The 21,498-nt window shown below is 39.5% G+C and overlaps 2 protein-coding genes across 3 annotated transcripts; one reads left to right on the top strand and one right to left on the bottom strand.

Annotated features, from left to right (window-relative positions):
- Nucleotides 1–422: 422 nt before the first annotated feature.
- Nucleotides 423–12,399, bottom strand: LOC116252704 (mitogen-activated protein kinase kinase kinase YODA-like). Its single transcript, XM_031627147.1, has 14 exons — nucleotides 12,067–12,399; nucleotides 10,178–10,277; nucleotides 9,380–10,027; nucleotides 8,476–9,225; nucleotides 7,975–8,062; nucleotides 7,756–7,818; nucleotides 6,346–6,506; nucleotides 6,160–6,235; nucleotides 4,153–4,212; nucleotides 3,956–4,063; nucleotides 2,575–2,814; nucleotides 1,945–2,036; nucleotides 807–1,659; nucleotides 423–704 (listed from the first exon to the last, which is right to left on the bottom strand). Exons 3-13 carry the CDS (start codon nucleotides 9,955–9,957, stop codon nucleotides 1,125–1,127), a joined length of 2,751 nt encoding a protein of 916 aa, XP_031483007.1. The 5' UTR covers nucleotides 9,958–10,027; nucleotides 10,178–10,277; nucleotides 12,067–12,399; the 3' UTR covers nucleotides 423–704; nucleotides 807–1,124.
- Nucleotides 12,400–14,199: 1,800 nt separating this feature from the next.
- LOC116253680 (ATG8-interacting protein 1) lies at nucleotides 14,200–19,943 on the top strand. 2 transcript variants are annotated; one of them, XM_031628617.2, is made up of 4 exons: nucleotides 14,200–14,355; nucleotides 16,014–16,424; nucleotides 16,646–16,989; nucleotides 19,466–19,943. In XM_031628617.2, exons 2-4 carry the CDS (start codon nucleotides 16,031–16,033, stop codon nucleotides 19,565–19,567), a joined length of 840 nt encoding a protein of 279 aa, XP_031484477.1. In that variant the 5' UTR covers nucleotides 14,200–14,355; nucleotides 16,014–16,030; the 3' UTR covers nucleotides 19,568–19,943. The 2 variants fall into 2 exon arrangements, with proteins under 2 accessions (XP_031484477.1, XP_049933645.1); XM_050077688.1 differs by having other exon boundaries at nucleotides 16,649–16,989.
- Nucleotides 19,944–21,498: the final 1,555 nt, after the last annotated feature.

Raw genomic sequence — 21,498 nt, forward strand, 5'->3', positions numbered from 1 at the left:
TCCAATATGCAAGTCATAAACTGCATGCAACATGAATTAAACCTCACCATCAATATTCCTGCAAGAAAAACCAGTCTGAGAAGGAACAAGTAACTCGAACTGCAAGGAAACTTGAGCCAAACGCAAAACACGGGTCTATCTGACCAGCAAAGCATAGGGTCCTGTTGTGGACTGAGCCCAACAGACTGAAGAGGAGCGCTTATCTGACCATGTTGTTGAACTTCTCCATAAGGCCACAACAGTGAACTGCTGCTATATCAAATGTTTCTTAAGTAGCCATGTGAAAGCAAGTAGAACTTTTCTAGCGAGAGAGCAAAAGATAACAGATAGAGCACCTTAAGCACACACGAGGAGTCACTTATGGGTTCCAGATGGTCATTACTTGAAAGATTGCCTTATTCTTCACTCATTTGGGCATAATCGAGCCAGAAGGTAAACATAAATTTTCCTTAGCACATCAGGTAAGTTTACAACATCAATGACTACAATATTCTACTTGAGCTAGAACTGAATGAACTACATGGATTTAGTACAGGCAGAGACTCAGAAATGCCGTGACTGTCCTCTGTTGAATCCTGACTTTTACACTTTCTGGTGTTGACCTAGAATTTACATTTTCTCCAACTTGTACAATCATTCAGGTGATTCAAAAGAAAAACAATAAAAAGCTGAATGTGAAGGGTTGGCAGTTGATCCTTTATCCACTGCAATATCAAAACAAAATACTAAATCATGTAAGTAACAAACTCAAAAGCTTAGTGGGGTCAGATGTATAGAACAACAGCAGACATGAAGAGAAGACTCACCTAGCAGAGGAGGATTCAACTGCCAGGGAAACATTCACGTTCTGTAAAATTTTCAATGTCCAATAAGGTTGTCAGCAAAGTTTAACGCTTGGTCGCCCCCATTCACACAAGTGCCAGCATGGAAAGAGAAGAAGATCAGCCTCCCAATCTAACAGCCCATAGCTCAACCTTATTGACATTTCACACATTTGTGGGGTAGTTGTACAAATTGGTCTGGTGTAACTCACGGCACCATAGCTAACCATCCCCACAGAATTGACCAACATGTCTACAGCCAACAGAGTCCCGATTCCCTCGTGTTCCTGCGGCATCCTTTCTTTAAGATTTGACAAACTGACGTGGATGACCAAGCATAGGAGAGCTTGGTCTTACATCTGGTGACAAGTTTGTATTTGCGGGATTTCTCAAAAGCTGTGATACATGCTCACCCAGTGCTACTCGTCCACCATATTGCAGTTGATTTTCTCCATAAGTTGGCCTCGAAAATGCCTTTCCACGAATGTTGTTTTCGGTGGCCCTTTTTTCCTGTAAAACAGAAGGGCATTCTTGTGCTCCAAAGAAAAAATCAGGTTTCAAGTCGTGATAAGTTCCAATAGTGGAAGAATTCAGGTAGAGGCCAACTGGTGACCTAATACCACCATAACTTTCACTATGGATGGAAGAATACTTCAGATGAAATGGGATTGCTCCATTGCCACCAGTAAGCGGTGTAGATGAGCCAGACATAGTGAGTGGACTTGAGATAGATGCTGGGGACATCCTTCCACTGACATGGTGTGGGGACCTGGAGTGAAGGTGAGGACTTCCAGTCGGGGAGACAGGCAAGGACATGAATGGTGGCATATGATTATCACTGAAAAGCAAAAAATTGAACCCATGTTAAAACATGATCGTTAACATACTTTCTTACTCTAATAACACAATCCATTTTGACAGCTATCAACCATCAAAACAAGCCTTTCAAACGAACTGATGCTTTGAAATCCTTTACAGCTTTACCTCAACAGAATCAGGTCATAATCAGAGGGAGGGACCGATAAATTTAGAAAGTACTAAAACTTGACACCCAATCACAATTCCAGAGTAGAACAAAGAACTACATCTTGTGGATCATTGCACTAAAGAGAAGGCAACCAACCTGGACAACTGAAAGGATTTTACCACTCTATCCTTCTGGATTGCCATGGCTTCCATATCAAGTGAGGAAAGATGTCTTGCATGTCCAACACCCTGGTATGCATAGACAGAAATATGAATATGGAACGACAAGTTAAAACGGAGACAAACTACAGTTCAAAGCTAAGAATTGTAGTGCATAAGAAAATATATCACCCCTCTTTTGGCAACTGCTGAAAAGGTGATCACAGAAATTACTGGTAACAAGATTCATTGCAGATGATCAGGATGATGATACATATTAGGTAGATCAACATGCAATGGAGAGAAATATTGTTCTTGAATCTTTGATTGTCAGGGCAGGATAACATTCTCAGAGTCAAAATTACTAGTTCTTGGAGCACATACCAACTGACACCATCTAGACATATGAGAAAGATTGGCAGTATTTTGTACATTATAACTTCAGTTTAGAGTTTAGAGTCTTTAGACTTGTGACAGAACAAGACCAACTGATACACTTTAATAAGCTTTCAAAAAGATGCATCCATTATCCCATAACTCTCTTAAGCAAGAATACAACTGAAGCATACAGTACAAATCTAAGGACAATAAACTAGAGAGAAAATGCTACAAGTGGATAGTATCATACCGCTTGCCTTATTATGCTTGTAACATTATTATTCAGTTCACAAGGCTTGCCACTAAGGTCAGGCCTAGCTAGTGGTGCAGCATTTTTAACAAAAGGGTGCTCCAATAGTTGAGCTGCTGTAGGACGGTCTGATGGATTTCGTTGCAAACATAGCTTCACAAAATGCTTTCCTTCATCTGATAGGCTGTCAGGAATTGCTGGAAGCTCCTTACTGTTCCCAATTTTAAATAGTGCAGCAACCTTTGGATCATCAGCAAACAGAGAGAAAAAGGACGGAAAGAATCAGCAGCGGCATGAGCAATGACACCAAGATAGCATATCATAATTTATAAGTATTCATATAAAATATTATTTGTATAATTGGAAAATGTCAATGACGTAGCAGGGCATTATAAATCTTCTGTTTAGCTGATGCAGCTGCATTGGCACCCCAAGTCCGAGGTAATCAAGAGAAAAGAGAAAAAACATGAAGTTTCACTTGGACATGTAGACAGGTAATTCAGGTCATCTAGCACTTATTGTAATGCCCCAAAAGTTTAATACCATATTGAAGATTGTGTGAGAACTTCAAGGGCTTATAAATGAGGGTCATTGATGAGATAATTATCCTGGTTCCTAGCCTTTGTGGGGTTGAATCCGAAACTGCTAGGGGGCAGGTTGGGATCCGCAAAACCAGGGGCCCGAGCCCAGAAGTGGGTCGGGTTGTTATAATGGTATCAGAACAGTTTCAACACTCGGACCATGGGTCCCACATGTGCGGACGCGTGTGCCTTAAGGGGGGTGCATTGTAACACCCCAGAAATTTAGTCTCATATTGAAGATTGTGAAGGATCTTCAAAGGCTTATAAAGGGGGGGTCATTAATGAGATGATTGTCCTAGTTCCTAACCTTTTTTAGGCTGGAGCCGAAACTGCTAAGGGGCGGGCTGGGATCCGTCGAACCAGGGGCTCGAACCTAGAAGTGGATCGAGTTGTTACAGTGGTATCAGAGCCGGTTTCAACACTTGGACCTACGGACCCACACGCGTGGATGCGTGTGCCTTAAGGAGGGTGTATTGTAACGCCCCAAAAGTTTAGTCCCGTATTGAAGATTGTGTGAGATTTTCAAGGGCTTATAAATGAGGGTCATTGATGAGATGATTGTCCTGGTTCCTAACCTTTTTGGGGTTGGATCCGAAACTGCTAGGGGGCGGGTTGAGATCCGCCAAACCAGGGGCCCGAGGCCAGGAGTGGGTCGGGTTGTTATACTTTTGCATCTACACACACACACACATGCACTTACATGGATAGCCAAATAAAACTGTAAGTTTATTTTCCAAGATACACTTATTTCCAGCACTACTTTCAGTTTCAGAAGTTCCAGTGACAAGAACCACACTGACCCCTTCATACTGGCTCCATGGTGGCTTCCTTGTGGCCATCTCCAATACAGTGCATCCAAGGCTCCATATATCCACAGCAAGATTGCAACCATTTGAGTTTTTAATAACCTGCCCAATTAATCGAATTATACCATGGATTACTGGCAGGTGAGCCAGATTCAGGAAAAGCAACTAAATGGATAGTCTAAGACTCTAACCTCAGGTGCCATCCAATATGGACTCCCCTTGAATGACAATGCCAGTGAATGACCAGTAACCTGCCAAGGTTAAATAACAACAAATCAGTGACCAAAAATTAGATAATCCTGTAAAACAATGAGGACCATCAATAACACACCATATAAAGATATTGAATGGTCCAGGAAAATCACTAAAGGTGACACAAATAGAATAAGAATGTCATAACTCGTAAGAATCTTCACCATCACGAATGCTAGCTTCATAAAAAGAAATGAAGTTCACAGCAAATCTGGTCAAATTAGCATAATGTAGAGTTTACGTACCCTATTAAATTCAAACTGCAGCCAGTTATACTTCATCCATAGAATATCAAATTCTAACATTTATTATCCAGTAGGAATGAGATCAGGTGAGTTACTTAGGTCACTTTTCAATTTGATACACTGGCGTTGTCATGGGTGCTATAAGCACATCAAACTGAGAAGGAATTTTGGGATACCTTGCACAAGTTTCAAGTAGAAACCAGACGTTAGATTATGCTACCTTAATCAAAGAGGATTAGATAACACAGAGGGTTTGATGCTAAAAGAACACCCACCAATAGCATGATCCATATGTAATGGGTTGACCTTGGTCCTTCAATATATTATCTCAATCTGATTGATCCAAATCCAGGTCCAAATTATGGCTTCGGTGCCCCAGATAAGACACCACAGTTGGAGCCATTCCTCAGGGTTGGAAACTCCAAACGCAGTTCTACTTCATGTTCATGCTTTTCCATTTAATGATAAGAAGAGAACAAATTCTCCAAAGAATTGTACCCCAGGTATTCTGACATAAATATTTTTCTCGATTTCTTGGCTAAATATTTTAGGAATTTTTCAAAATACCTTTTCTTCCAAACCTAAGAATTCTGAAAAATGGAAATAAAGAAAAACAACAAAAGCTATCAATGTTTAAACTTTCACATTAATGCAGAAATGAAAAAGTAAAAAAAAAAAGTAGGCATAACAAATGAAAATAGAACATGTACATTTTCAAAAAAATTGCAAGATAATGCCATGATCTTTTCAGGATGTATATTTGTGGTGATATTTAAAATACTGTAATATTTTTGCCGATATCATTGCCTGCCTATCAAGATTTTTCAAACTCTTGGGGATGTTGATGAGTGCTTCACAATACAGATTGAGAAACCAGAGGCAGTGCAGTCAGAAGTTGAAGACAAAATTAATCATAAAGAAGCGTCCACCAAAAATCCATTCTACAATTGAAATCAAAAACCAGTTTTTATGTATTTTCCAAGTTTTTATTCAGCTATGCACATGAAATCGACCTAACGAATAATAAGTGCATTCCATAAAGTACACAAGAGGATAGTGCATATTATACCTTCTAACACCATCCAGACAAAAGCAGTTGCAAGTCACGTTCAGCAATGTTATATAGCATGGAAATATGTATGATTTCTGTTTGATACCAGTCTAACATAAAGGCATTTGTTGTTATGTGGTATCTTGTAAAATAGCCATCAGGTGAAGTCAATTAGCCTCTCCATGTATGGCTGGCAAAGCTTACCCATGAACGAGTCTGGTAACCATAATTTGTCTATCAAATAAGTTATCTCTCTTCGACTAAAACAGACATGCCATCATCTATAACTTTCCAAAAACAAAAATTGGAATTTCCACAAAGATGATGGACTATATAATTGTACAACTTTGAGAATATGGTAGACAGGAATCCAAGTGTTTAAGAGGTTACAAATTGTGCAAAAGCAAGAACAGGGAAAACTCTTTCATTGACCACAGGATAAACTTGTTCATCTACACAAAAGGAAGGGAAAAAAGAGAACTAGGAGCAGCTCCAAACACCATTGAGGATGCGTCCAGCACTTGGACTTTCTACTTGTTTAGATAGTGATAAATAGTGTACAAGGAAAGAAAACCAGAAATCTTTAGCAGCCAACATGGTCGAGTAGACATAAAGAAAATAGGTCAGAACAAACAGAATATAAAACTTACATGCTTTGCCATCCCAAAATCTGCGAGTTTCACACGGCCATTTGGGTCAACAAGTATATTTGCACCTTTTATGTCCCTACGGAGAACATGCACAAAAGACATTTCAAAAGTCTCTTTGAAAAAATAAAATGAATAAGACAAATGATATATAAAATCTAAATTGCTGTCTAAAGAACTGGCACACACCTGTGGACAGTATTTTTTGCATGCAGATATGCCAGACCAGAGAGAATTTGTTGAGTATAGCTGCGGATAACAGGTTCACTGAATGCCCCATATTCTTGAAGTAGTTTATGAATGGAACCACCAGAAACATATTCAAGGTATATGTACAATTTATCATCTATCTGCTTAAAATAAAGAAACATAAAATCAGTTGTGACAACAGGTATTAAAGAACATTTACGTCAAACCATCACCTTATAATATAAAGTAACAGAGTTTGTACAGACTCATAAGCATTTTGATCTGTAGTTTGTATAAACACCACCATTCCATTTAGTGACCAAAGCACATGGAGGGGAGGATCTAAAAGATCCACGCTAATTTACACATCTTATTGTGGAACACTCCAAAAAATCACAAATTCAATAATATCCCGGTCCCCCCCCCTCCAAACCAAACGCGCCCCCGCCTCCCCCCCCCCCCCCAACCCAAAAAAAAAAGAAAAAGAAAAAGAAAACCAAAAAAGAAGGCTAGAAATAGCAAGAAAATTAGTATGTAGAATTAAGTCCTAACATAACTTGGAGGAAAACGAGCACTAATTAGGTCGGATTGACTCAAATATATGTGACTTTTCAGCAGAATAGTCATAACCTGACCAAGTATTATATCTTTCTCTCATCCTTGTCTCTTTCTCTCATCCTTGTCCTCCCCATTTTTCTGGGTGGATGAACGTTAAGATGGATAGACCTTACTGAACCACAAAAGAAGATTCTTCTATTTGTGACACAAAATTCCAGATGAAAAAAAATGCAATACAAATAAAAAGATTAACCCTTCAATAAATTCTCAACCAAAGGTTCGTCATGGCTTCATAAACAATCAGATGGAGTAAGGGGTCCAGTACATGGAGGCAATGGACCAAGTACTTGGATTCTTTTATGGATAGGATGCACTCAGACTTTGAATTTGGAGGTTCTATCATTTGAAAGGATCATTAGCTATTAAGGTTATTCCCTGCCAAGCAATTTCTGTGCCTTTCGCATAGGTGAAAAATTAACTCCTTCAGTGGATTTCCCAAATGAATACACTTCAGCATATTAAGTCAAGGGAAGCAAAGACAACTAAATAAGCACATGGATGTGCATAAAAGCTCAACCAAATCTATATGCTAAAGCTCTCAGCCCATGGGGTAATTTTCATTCAACTCATTACTCACCATAGATATTCCAAGATTTTTGTGTGTAATGTTTGTGAGTCATATTAAGCTTATAAATCCTCAACAAGACATAGAGCCGATACAAGAAGACAAAAATATCATTTAAGCATAGATTAAGTAGGCAGTTCCATAGTAGAAATTACAGAGAGCTTTGGAAAAGCTCTGAATATGCAACAGAAAGTGGAAGTGGTATCATTAAGAAGAATAAGGCTTACAGTTTCAGATCCATAGTACTGTACTATATTTTGATGTCGCAACCGACTTAGAAGAGCAATTTCCTGTTAAAGCAAATGTAACCTTAGAAATTCACAAAATTCTGACCACATAATGTAGACATGAAATTAAACATCTCAAAGGTTCATCAGATATAAAAACCAAATAAACTTTTCCAGAGGGAATGGAAGTATGTTGTGGATCCATGACAAGGAATTCACCTGTCCCAGTTGTCTTGCACATTCTTTTGACTTTGCATCATCTGCAAACAATGTGACCTCTTTCATTGCACACATGTCACCACTCTCACTGAAGGCAAACAGAAAAATGAAAGGGACTATCTAGTCAATACAAGGGAGTAAAATATTGGGAAAAAAATGCTACAGTGCCTGACAGTGTAACAGCAAATCTTTGTCTCCAATAATGAAATTTAGAAGGCATATTTACATGAATGTATAAGGGACAAAACTCAACTCAATAGCAAATAATCTTAAACCCATGAGTTCCTCACTGCATGATTCATGAACTACAATTAAGAAGTTCGAACCACAGAATGAGATAAACTTTAAGAAGCTTGCAAAAGGGAAACCCATAAACAAGGATAGCATGACTCAAATTTCAAGTATGAGAAACCAACGAGAAATTAGTCAGAAGACAAGACACTAAAGTTATAGGTAAATAAATTAGCAGCCTTAGTCATGATTGTAGGGGAATATACATACTTGCTGAATCCAACATAAACATGTCCAAATGTGCCCCGGCCCAAAAGCTTTCCTTTCTTCCAACGCAAGCCAGGACTAGGGGGATTTTCTGCCTTGCCAGGACTACGTGGGAGTGAGGATGATGTGGTTGTCAATGCATTTGATGAACAAAAGGGATTAGCATTAGATATTATCAACGGAGGCAGAGGTAACTTGTGACACTGTTGCTGCTTTCCTTCATCTTGCCAGCTAGTTGGTGATTCTGGGCCTGCACCACCAGCTCGTGGATGTAATGGTGTGACCGCACCACTATGTATTCTAGAACTAGGGCCTGGACTTGCCATTCTGGGGCTAGGTATTGGAGAATATTCTGGACTGCCCCTACTAGGTTGCCAGAATAGCTGCCCTGACAAATCTCCCCCAACAGAATTATGCCCAGAATTATGACCTGAACCTGGACTGGAGCAATGACCTGATCCAAAGGGCAAAGTTTCAGGGTATGCTTTTGGAGCCCAGAAGCAGCCATTTTGTTGCTCAGAACTGAAAACTTGCAACGGACTTCTAGAAGGGCTTGACATTGAGCTATCAGGACCACTTCCAAAAGCATGATACTGCGGAATCTGCAAGCTTGGTGGGTGTTCAATGGTACTTAAAGGTCCTCTTCTCTTTGAAGTATGAGAAACCTGGGAGAATTGTGGTAAATTTGCAGGTTTCAGAGTCTGCCTTGAATTCTTTTGACCGACAATAGGAGAACTAGCTGGACGCATAACACTTCAGCCACACAACAGAGAAAAGAAAAAGTCAGTTCACTTGAAAATAGAAATCATATGCTTTTAATTTGAAAACACATAGCAGAACAAAATATCCATAGATAAAAGGGTATTAAAATTAACAATCACTGTTAAAAAGTGAAACATGAACAAACCTGGAACGGCTGCTAGCAACAGATTTATTGGAATGTCCATTGCCCTTAGGACTATGATGACCATATCCAACAATCTGGCGTGGTTCAGTTGGATCATCACTGTCAATTGAACACTCACTAGAGACAGATGCAGTTCCGGTCCCCAAGCCACAATCAGCATCAGTGGTATCAGGCTTGCTTGATGCCTTCTCAGGAGCAGGAAGAGGAAGAAAGGATGATGGTTTTTCATGCTTGCTCAATTTTGATTGGTGAGCACCAACTGCTGGCTTTCTGAGATCTGTATGTGAATGCTGTACACCTGGGAGTGGTAGTACTTGAGAATGTAGCCTGTCAGCAAAACTTTGACAACGAGAAACCTGGTTAGATGGTGATGTTGACCGAGACTCTGCTCGGGAAGCAGAGCCCTTCTCTGAAATTGTGTCAATGCTCTGCCTTCTAAATCCTGCTTTAGATCGAAAACTGCCTTTTTCTTCAGATAAGATCTTCAATTTTCGAAAATGAAAATTTTCAAATATATTATCTTTGCCTGTCTTCTTCTTTGCTTCTTTGGAAGAAGATTTTCCCCACCATGAAGGCATAGTGCCAATGATATTGTTTGCTGGAAATGTTGGGCTTGGGCGCCCCTTCGTCTTTCTTTGGCTTTACAATCTGCTAGTTACAACAGGTTAGAATGACACAATAGATCCTCTCATAAACAACACAAAACTAGAGATCCAAAACAAGGAGGTTTGAGGCCCCATATGATGAAAAGTCCTGACAATGACCAAATTGGCTGATCCATGAAAAGACAAGAACTACCTTCCGGCAAAAATGGTGCAGCTAGGTCCGCTGAATGTGTAGCATCTTTCAACCATAATAGATCTGAGGGTCAAAATAAAAGAACTCCTGAAAGGGATATCTGCACCACAGGGTCTGTGTTATACATCTTTTGGAGGACTGATAAGCAATACCTTCTTAGGTTGAAGTACACAGAAAAACATACATTAACCATGGTTTTAGAATTCAGATACCTCCCTCCAGACAACATGCACTGAAGTAAGCAATAGAAAAGGAAAAATAAGAAAAAAAATCTAGTGACCATCTGAACCAAACATGAGACATACCGCACTAGATGCTAAAGCCCATACCATTACGTCATCCATCAACAATAACAACAATACCATCCTAAATCACTTGGATTGAACTAGTATAGCCTGTAAGCACTACACCAATGCCAAAAGCACTGAATAGTATACCGAAGAAACAACACAAGAGGGGCATATTCTTGTGGAGCCTATACCATTTGATTGATACCTAACACAAGCAAGTAGGCCAAATCCAGCTCATTGAAGTAGTCAGACCACAACAACCAATACATGCTTCTCGACAGCATACTTTATACTCAAAAAGACAAAAACTCTATACGATAGGTCGGGACATATTTGATAATAGTTCTGGAGCACAGTTGATAGCCAACTGCTGGACTTCTCAACGTATATAAATTGTTGTAGTGCTTAACATATTTCCAGATCTTTTAAAAGTTGAAAGTAGCCATGCATGTAACTCAAGGTCGACTTATAAAAAATAGATGACTGCAAATGTGTCCAGAAAACTTGCTGCAAATTGACCTAATAAATTGTCTACGAGGACAACATGTCAAAACACACCATCAGATTCAACTGAATTGCTACTTTCTCGAAGTTAAGCTTTAAAAAAGGACAATTATGTCAAACCGAAAGAAGGGTGAGGAAAAAAGATAAAGACAACGCAGTAAGATTAAACTTCTTTCATTATGACAAGTTTAGCTTCATAATCCATGGAACAACATTACTTTTTAGTATAGATGCACAAACCTAAAATATTGCAGAAAGAGGGACAAATTGGGGCCCGAATATACTAATGAAATTCACATGCCAATTTCGGAACCAATTCTAACAGATGAAGGATGGAAGTTTGGCAGGTCTCTGTGACTAAGTATATAGGTCAAACGGAACCGCCTTGTCCCACCATAGCATGGAAAAACTATACACAACCCAATTAAATGGAGGAAATAAAACATATGACCAAACGTAGAGTATTCCGCCTAGAGTGATCCCTTTGCAGAAGCAAACAATTCATGCGATCAAAGTTGCGACACCCAATTACCCGTGGCAAAATTCCCTTCATCACCCTAATGACAACATGCACTACTGGTTGCTCAATTCAGATGCCAAATAAAGATTGATCGAAACCTGAGCAAATAACGCAGTGCAGTATTATATCAGACTCTGAAAAAAGTGGTCAAACCACATGAAAGCACCTTGAAAATCGAAAAACAAGCAGCCAAATTAGGAAAAAGCAACTAAGTATCCGATGGATCAAATCTGGTGAACCTAAGTCTGGCTCCAGTAAACTCGTTTTGCACATTTCACAGAACAGCCAATGTCACACTAACATCTAAAATCAAGCATTCATAACCTGTAAATCGGCCTCGAAAAAACACTAGTGAACTCCACAATTTGAGTTGAGAAATCCACATTGCACTGAAAATCGATCCAACTTGTTCAGCAACAACGCTTCTTATTGCCTTCCCACCGGCACCTCCCACCCACCTCCTATAGATACGCCTAAATAGCAGCAAACCCTAACCCCGAAAAAAAGCAAAAATGTACCCACAACGCAGACGCCAGAAAAGAGAAAGAAAGAGGAAAGCAACCAGACATGCACACCTTTGGTTCGATCTCCGCATCTGCGCAGCTCAGTCGATCGCGGAACGGCGGCGAAGCATGGGGAGAGCGGATCAAAGAAGAAAGTTGCTAGCCCCCGCCTCGGATTTCTCTGCTAAGTAGGGAGAACCGGAAGGCAGCAGAAAGACGGCGATAATTCCTCGGAGAAAAGAGGAGTGCTTCATCAGTTGAGTGTAAACAACCAAACTAAGACGGAGAGAGAGCGAGGGAGAATAGGCAGCGAGGACAGCAGGAAATGGGAGGAGGCGGAGCAAACAAACGAAAAAAAGCAAATAAAATCCCAAGTTCTGCGGACGAACCGGCAAATGAAGAGGATTTACTCGTAGTAGAACACAAGAAAGGGAGAGAGGGAGAGGGAGGAAAACGGGCAAAGGGTGGAGCGATACGGTTCGAGCTGACCGACTCGCTAAGAGGAAAAGCGGATCGCCCGATGAGCCGGAGCTACCGCTTGTGGGTCCCGCATGGCCCCACCACTCCCTCTCTCGTGATGATGTGGCATGCCAAGTAGGATGAAAACAAAAGGTTGGCCAACCAGATGACGTGGCTTCTCTGTGTGTGTGTGTGTGTGCATGCACACCTAAGGCCAGCGTGTGAGCCCAACGAACGAATCAAACGAAATGCCAAAAAAACGCCGAATATATTCCAAGTCATGCTACAAGTTATATTTTATAACATTAAAAGGTATTTAAAACGGCACAGCGCTCGAACCTAGCGCTCTCAAACAAGTGACTCAGCGTCCTTGCATGTGATTCTCAATATTCAAATTTCTCAGCCTTTAATAAGTCGTAAGAAAAAAAAAAAACATTTTCTGCATGGGCTCTTTTTTGCGTCAATTACTCTTCGCATGTATTTTGTTTAATTAAATTATTTTTCTTCTTCTCTCTCTCTCTCTCTCTCTCTCTCTCTCTCTCTCTATATATATATATATATATATATATATATATATATATGAGTGTGAAGGTATGAGCATGTGTAGCTTTTTTATGAATGAACGGTGCATTGACACCAATGATTGAGGAAGCACATGTGAGAAGGTTAGACCATGTGGGGAGACATCTCATATGTATAGCGAGGCAGAACCAATTATATGGGATGCCTTTTACACTCGGCCTAAAGCTCGTATAATTGCCATTTAGTTAAACATTTATAAACCCGTTACTTTGCGGATAAAATAGATCGTTTTTTGCTGCGAATGAGGATAGGGTAGGTAGGCATGGCGTGTTTGAATGTCAGTTTTTATGTTATAGCTGAAAATTGAACCGCGCACCGACCTGTATCAACCATTTATCAAATTAAATAAGACATTATGGAAATATTGCAACTGCAGAGCTTTGAACTTAGCCATCTTAAAAAAGTTTAGCCTTTTCCCTTGCAATCTATCTCACAAAAACTGGATCTCGAGCACTTGGTATCAGAAAATAATTCGAGTTCAAAGAAATAATAAGTTTAATACAAAGCCAAATTCAACAAACGTGAAACATGCCAAATCCTGGATTTAGTATCTAAATACATCTAGGAAAGCAACTTTACTTAATACAAAAACAAGCCTATAGCATGAGATTAACACCCAGTGCGTTTAAATTAGCAGTAGGGCTGTACATGAGCTCGACTCGACTCCTATCATGCTTACCTCTAGCTCTGTTGGAGTTCAGGTCAAGCTGCACAAAGTTAGATCAAGGTCAACTCGACAGATCGATGCAGAGCTTGAGCTCGACTCGTTTAAGCTCGTCTACCTACCGTCTACTAATTTGACTTGATCTCTTTCATATATTTTTAAGTTTGGAAATTACCAAAAAAAAAAGGATAACATACATTAAACCAGCTTGTTCTAATTTAATTGAGTCAAGTCAAGTTCATGTAACTCGAACTCATTTCATTTGTCAGCTCAAGTTTTCAGTCAATTACTTAACTGAGTGAGTTCGAGTTGAGATCGCGTTAGCTCAACTCGTCGTAGAACCCTAATTAGCAGCCAGTTCGGACGATCAATTTTGGGTACTTTTCTGAAAATGTTGCAAAATTGAGGTCAACTTGTTTAATTACACAAAGTAACGGGGGCGCCATTCTCATGTTTGTCTTAATTTGCTTACTTGTTTTTGTTTAATTGTTATAGTTTTCTCATCTTTTCCTATCGCAAATTCTCCTAAAATCCGCTGCCTATCTTCTCCGGCTAAGAGGAGAAGAGGGAAACTTTTCCCGCGGTCGCGTCGGCGCGACAAATCCTAATGTTCCGTTCGAGGATCCAGCGTTGAATCCAGGGTTTCTGGTTTTCAGGTGAATGAATTCGTTATTACGATTTCGAGTATCCGAGCCTGACGCTTTTTTTTTTTCTTTTTCATATCATAATGTTTTGAGGCTTTCCAGTGGTTGATCGCTGAAATCTTCCTTTCTTCTTTCTTTTGTTCCCTTTCCTTTGGCCTTTTACTTTTTGCTGGTTGTGGAAATTGAAGATCTTTGGGCGATTGGGACTTGAACTACATGAGTTTGTGAATTTGTTTGTTCTTCGTATAGTGGTCAGGATCTTGATCCGCGGAAGGTGACTGTTTTATTGAGACCTGGGCGTTTGATTGGTGGCTCGAGCTCATGATTCGTTTTTGGGTTTTTCTGCTAATCGGTTATTGTGTTTCAAACATTTGGTCCTTATTACAAACATTTTATCTAATTGAGTTTTTGGTTATTTTTCGTGGGATAAAACTTTTAGGCTATCCTATTGATTGGTTAAAACTTTCTTTCTTGCATTCGGTACTAGAATTGTGATTGTGTTGATGGCATGAATGTTCGGCTTGGATTGTGTTTACCTTTTTTTAGAGCTGATGGTGAACTTTGCTCTCATCTAATTTTCTTACTCTCAATTTATCTCGTATCGAGTCAATTTTTTTGGTTGATTACTTAATAATCAATATCGACGGGTTGTTTTCTCAGCTGGTTGGGTTATAGGCATTAGTAATTCCAGTGAATATCGTAAATGCAGTGATGGTAGCCTGAATTCTGGATTGCTTACGAATTTAGGATCTTTGAGGTAGGAGATGAATGAGGTTATTGTATTTGGTATTCCTTTTTTCTGGTTTTAAACAGAGCAGTTTTCTAGCCTGGAGTTACAGTCTTTCTTTTATTTGAATTAATTTTCAAGTCACGATTATTCACTGCCCAGGTGCCGTTGTTCCATCTTCACTTTTATTGGAATTTCCATTCCGTCATTCATCAAATGTTTTGGATATTATTTTCTGTTTTCTCGTGAGTTTCTTCTTTGAATGTCCTTTTCCGTTTTGCATTCAATTGCCAACTGGGACTGCACAAGCAACTGCACACATGGTCGCACAGGTCTTATGAATTGTTTGTTGGAAGTAGTGCTTTGTATACAGGAGAGTGGAAGCATCTAAATGTGAATAAATTGGAGGCTCCATGTGTTAGTTGCTTGATTAACAGATCGAGTATTGTCTGTTGGTGTGGTTGATGTGTGTAGATGGTCTGCTGTATATCCTTTGTTGCTTACCTGGTGTCAGTGAAATAAGCACTTGGTCATCTAACATGCTGCTTAGATCCTACTCTTTTAGTTTTACATCCACAAAAAATTTAGTTACTAATCAATAGCCAAAAGATAAGTTGAGAAAATCGGAAGTCTGACACAGGTTGTTGAAGACCCTAAAAGGGCTAATCGGTCTGACTTGGTTCAAGTCAGTTGACTATAAATAAACATATACATTTATTAGACGGAGATAAATATAAAAACAAGGCATCTATCAATCTAAATGAATATATATATATATATACACACACACACCCACAGAGATTGCTCGAAAGTCTTGTCATTTAGATTTATAGAATCCAGTAACTTCATATAGCTTATGCTTAAGAAGAGCAATTCTTTTGTTGTTTCTCCATTCCTTTCCAAGGAAAATTACTTGCCAATTTTAACCTTCGTTCTTCTGCAGGTAAGGGAATGTCCTAGATGGCAGACCGTGAAAAGGATCAGGTAGATACTTTACCACGTGGAAATGATTGGGAAGTTGTATCTCTCACTGCATCAGCATATTCTGCATCTCCTGGTGCTAGGCGGCTTGAAGATGAAGGTGATAGACATGAAGAGCCGGAGGGTTTACAAGAAGAATATGCACGTTCAATGTTTATGTCTGAACATTTTGTGTTTCCACCCTGCGAACATGAGAATCTGCCTTTGGTGTCAGACGAGGTCTTCTTCACTGGGAGTGTGAAAAATGTTCCAGAGTATGCTGATCAATATTTGCAAGAGGAATCATTTCAGGCTTCTGAAATAGATGAAGCTGTTGATCAGATGGAGGTGCATAATTTGGGTTCGGAAGAAGGGGAGACAGATGGGAGAACAGGTGAGAACTTGGACTCCAGTAGGATGCGGAGCTTCGTTGGATGCTTTGCTGCATCCAATGTTTTTTTGCGTGGAATTCAGTTTTTGATGAAAAAAAGTCAGATGCTTCCATTTCCATGATAAAGCTTCAAAACGGTTATTATTTTACAAGGTCTTGAATGGACTAATCGAACTAAGCAATCTGCAGTCTTATATCCACTAAAATTGAACCTTTCTGTGCAGAAGCTGATAGCAGTGGATCAGTCCCTTTCAGCGAAGGTGATCTGATTGAAGCTGAACTGCTCGAAGAGCCAGACTGTTCTGCTTCACGGGCACATTATCCTTCGGATTCTGCAATGTCATCAAAGCAGATGAAAGTGACAAAATGCAATGGATCTGGTCTTCCTCGTGAATCATGGTGGAAAAGACGGGCAGTGTCTTTATATACTCAGGCTAGGGAGGCAAATGCATTTTGGTCTGTGTTTATTGCTGCAGCTCTGACGGGACTTGCCATTCTAGGTCACCGTTGGCAGCAGGAGAAGTTGCATATTCAACAGCTTAAGTGGCAAATAAGCATCGGTGATGAGGTAACCTTATTTGGTTATTTTCTCTCAGGTATTTTAGTTTCGCTATATATCTGGAAGGACATTTATCATTTATAGCTATTCTAGTTGATGCCTATTGAAAATATTACTTTGTTTTTGGTCCTCCTGCTCTTTCCCCTCCCAGTCCTTTATCATCAGCGATCAGTCATCCACTTTGTCCCCCTTATTTGTTTCTCCTTTCCTTGTTGACTTGAACTAACATGTTGTGGTGGTGCCACTTAGGCCTGTTATGCCCTTTTAGTTCTCCACATCTAGACTCTCCCTATAAATGTGACTAGCAGAGTGAAAGCAGTAATCATCTGATGCTGAAAATAGTGTCGCAATTGCAACATTTTACTCTGTTAAACATGCCATCATTCTCCCCATTCAGTGGAAAAGATGTTATATTTGCTGGTGGTCTGTGCTCTAACCTTTTTACTCATGTGGCTAGTAGTTTTCTCCTCCTCGAGTAATCTCATTGCTTTCCATTACATTTAATTGCTTTCCATTACATTTCTTACCTACCAAAGGGTGGTTGAGTGGTTTGGATTTCAGATAAGGGGTGATTTGAGATTCTAGATCACAAATTCTAGGTTTTACACTGATTAACGTTCTGTCACATGCATACAGTTGAAAATATGGGGATACGAGAGATGATGGATTAGTTGAATTTTCTCTGTGCGTGTGTGCACAGTGCACGTGAGTGAGGGGGGTGGGGGGGGGGAGGAGAGAGAGAGAACATATAGTAGCATACATCATATTATAGTAATGCAGCATATACAGAAACATACATTGGGAGAATCCATTAATTGCATAGGTATGGATAGAATTGTGAGAGAAGTCCATAACATAAATAGTTGATGTTTTCTTAACAACACCATTAAAACGAACAATTAAATTAGCTGATGGAAGAAGCGGTGAGGTTGGGGCGGGGGGGTGTTGAGGGTGTAGGTCTGGAAACCAGTGCTAATGAGGGGAGGGCATCAGTTGCTTATTGTCATTTGGTTCATAAACTACTCTGATTGATAAGGCGATGGATGATTAGGGTATCATATGGATTTTAGGAATAAGAAGAGTGATTCAGGCTAGCTAGCAGTCTGTACAGTTGAAAGTAGCTCCCTCTCCTCTCCTTTCCATTGTTGGGCTATTTTAATATAAACATGCCCAATTCTTGCAAGCATTTGAATGATGTAGTTCTACAGTGCTATGTACCCTTTTTATTAAATGTTAAATGAGAATTAAATTATGTAACGATGGTCTGATGGTACATGTATTGATGGTGAAGTGAATGTTAAAAGAGGAAAGGCTTCCCTAAAGCTGATACCAGGAGATAATGTTGTCAAAGACAGTATTAGTACTGTATCAGTTTGTATCTGCCAATATGTATTGGCTTGGTCACCGTGTTTTTCAAATTTGTGAGGTTAAAAGATCAAACACTTTAATTTATTTTCATATTGATAAATTAAAAAATGAGACCTGTATTGCCGCATATCACGTGGAGGCTGATATGGTCTGATGCAGGGTGACATCGATAACATAAACCAGAGAAGATAAAAAAACAAGACCTGTTTTAATGCAATAGATGCATTCTGATAGTTAAGCCTCCTTAAATGCCATCAAGTTGCATCAGACTGTAACCGTTAATCAATGTTGCCTTTTATTTTGGCAGTTCTCTTATCTCATTTTTCACCGTTTGCTACCCTATTGATGCCTTATGTTATTAGTGATATACTTCTTTGTTAGAGAAGACAGAATTTGTAATTTTGTTTTTGTTTCTATACGAGTCCTTCAATTCATAGAGTCCAACATGTCATGTAAAAATGAATGTCAATAATAAAATTTATGTTGTACGTATCGTACGATACTGGGCCGTATCATACGATACGTATCGTCGCGTTTCAAAAATGTGATACGATACACCACTTGTATTGTACAGTTACGATACAGGTACCGTATCGTACGATACATAACAATATAGTTACGATACAGTTACGATACATTAATTTTTATTGATTTTTTTCAGATTTTTTTTTTCATTTTTTCAGTTTTTTTTAAAAAAAATATGATACAATTACGGTATGTTACGATATTTTACGGTATATTAAAGCCAGACCGATATGGCTTACGACACGCTTTTTACAACATTTAATAATAGTATACCATGACTGAAAGCGTTGATCAATGTTTCTTTTTGTTTTCGCGGTTCGCTACCCTGTTGATGCCTTGTGTTATTGGTGATATACTTCTTTCTTAGAGAATACAGAATTTGTAGTTTTATTGTTGTGTCAGCACGAGCCATTCAATGAATACTTTCCAACATGTCATGTAAAAATGAATGTCAATAATAATAGTAAACCATGAATTTTTCTTGATCCAGTATGAATCCTGAGCTCCTGCATTTTATGCATTCAGTCATTGTTCAGGAACATGTGAGATTGTCAGTCTTTTTAACTTTGAATTCTGTAATTTCATTTTGCAGAAATTAAGCCGCATTTTCTCTCCTATGTCGCGGTTGAAAGATGCACTTATTGGCCAGCGTGGGGCTCCACTACTGCGCCAGGTCAGTGCAGTTGAGCAATGAGATGATTACATGTATGCAACAGAACTGGATGGTGACAGACAAGACGCGAGAGAGAGAGAGAGAGAGAGAGAGAGAGAGTTTCATTGGCTTATATTCCATCTGGGTCTTAGCCTTGTTCGAGTAATTTCTCAGTATAAACCTGTATCATGCTCTATTGAGTGCTGAATATCTCGTATAAAGTGTAAATCCTGATCCTGGTTTCTCTCATCAAAGCCGAAACGTGATCCTGTAAGCATTGGAATTCAGGGACTTGGGCATTCTATAGATAAGTCCGAATTTCCGATCAACCTCTTGGGTAGAAGGCGTGATTAAAGTAATCTGTGTCTACTTTATTGTGCTTTCAAAATTGAAATAGATCTCTCTCTCTCTCTCTCTCTCTCTCTCTTCCTTGTTTTTCTCTTGAGCAGGCCGTGCAGAAAGCCTCCTAGCACTCGGGAGAATGTGGGGAGCCCTCTGTTCCCGCCAGTCACTCGCCCGTGCGTAAGTTGACACATCCTTGGACCTTACAGGCAAGGGGGAAAGAGGTGGGGTGCTTTTAGCTCCTGGGCCATCCCAATATGGTTTATTTTCTCAGCTTAGTGACAGTCTCTCGCCCCGAAACTGGCGGAGACCTTTGTGTTCGGAAACCTTTCTATTTTTTTTCCGCAAGGAAATTTTCCACATAAGATAAAAGCACAACGAAGTTTTTCATATTGTTAAAGTTGACATTTTCTTATATTGTTTGGGACGCTTTGTTAGTGCTCCTGTGGAAGATGTGAGTTAATTAGGCAAATTAGACGCAAATAGCATTTCCCAAGTATAGAGAGAAACAGTTACACTTTGTTGCTCTAAACTTCACTCAGCCGATGCCCTCTTGCACGAGGAAGTGGGGGGCAGTTGGGGAGGGCGGTGACGTCGCTCGGTGATTGCTCCCCACCACCTGCTATCAGCGGCATCCGACAACGCCATCTTTTTCCTTATTAGTTAGAAAAAATTTTCATAAACTTCTTTTCTTTTTTTGGTAAATGAGCTTTTACAACCCTGTAAATAGAGGAAAAGTGAATCTATGGATTTGAATTCAGCTGTTTGGATCTGGATTAGCTTAGATCCAGCTCAGAATCCTTCCATTTGGATCCATACGTTTTAGATCAAACCCAGGGTCCAAACTAGAAACATAAACAAAAGATGATTCTCAAACACTATCCCTAGATTGTTTAGCCTCCATCATTCTCTCTCTCTCTCTCTCTCTATCTATCTATCTATGTATATATATATATATATATATACACTTTGTTTTTCTGGGACAGTGCTTGTAAGGAGGGAGTTGTTCATGTGCCATGGCATGGTGTGCTATGACATGGTGGGACAGTTGAATTGTCCAAATCTAAAAAATTGATCCAGTTCCGGTTAAGCACATGTTTTGAAAAAATAGAATTAATGGGATCTGAAGACCCGAAAGCGTAAAAGCAAATCTCATAACTAGACCACTCTTGAGTATAGAATAAGGTTACAAACGGATCGGATCTGGAAGATAAATAAGGATTTGGATCAGACTGGAGCGGATCATGTCCGACCCGTTGAGAGTTCCGATACCACAAGGTGCCAGAATCCCCCAGACAGTGTGCCCTGCTACTGGTGTCTTATTTACCAACCTTATCGATGTCACGCTTTTGATTTAAAAAGTATTTATATCTTTACTTAATCAGCCCACTGAAAGACAACTGGTATTATTCAATTGGTTTCACAAAATTTTTAGGCTGATTTCTTCTATTTCGTAAGCGAAATATTTCGAAATGCTTTGGATTTGGTAAGTTCTTTTCTTTTTTCGCCCACACGAGTGGCCAAAAAGATAAAGAATCGACTATTTTTTTTTTTTATTTTCGAGAAAAAAAAGAAGCGAAGGGGGACAAAAACTGTGTGAACGTGCGGTGGACTTGTGGGGCTCTCGGGAC

This window comes from Nymphaea colorata, chromosome 4 (genome assembly GCF_008831285.2).
Source record: "Nymphaea colorata isolate Beijing-Zhang1983 chromosome 4, ASM883128v2, whole genome shotgun sequence".
In the NCBI taxonomy this organism is placed as follows: domain Eukaryota; kingdom Viridiplantae; phylum Streptophyta; class Magnoliopsida; order Nymphaeales; family Nymphaeaceae; genus Nymphaea; species Nymphaea colorata.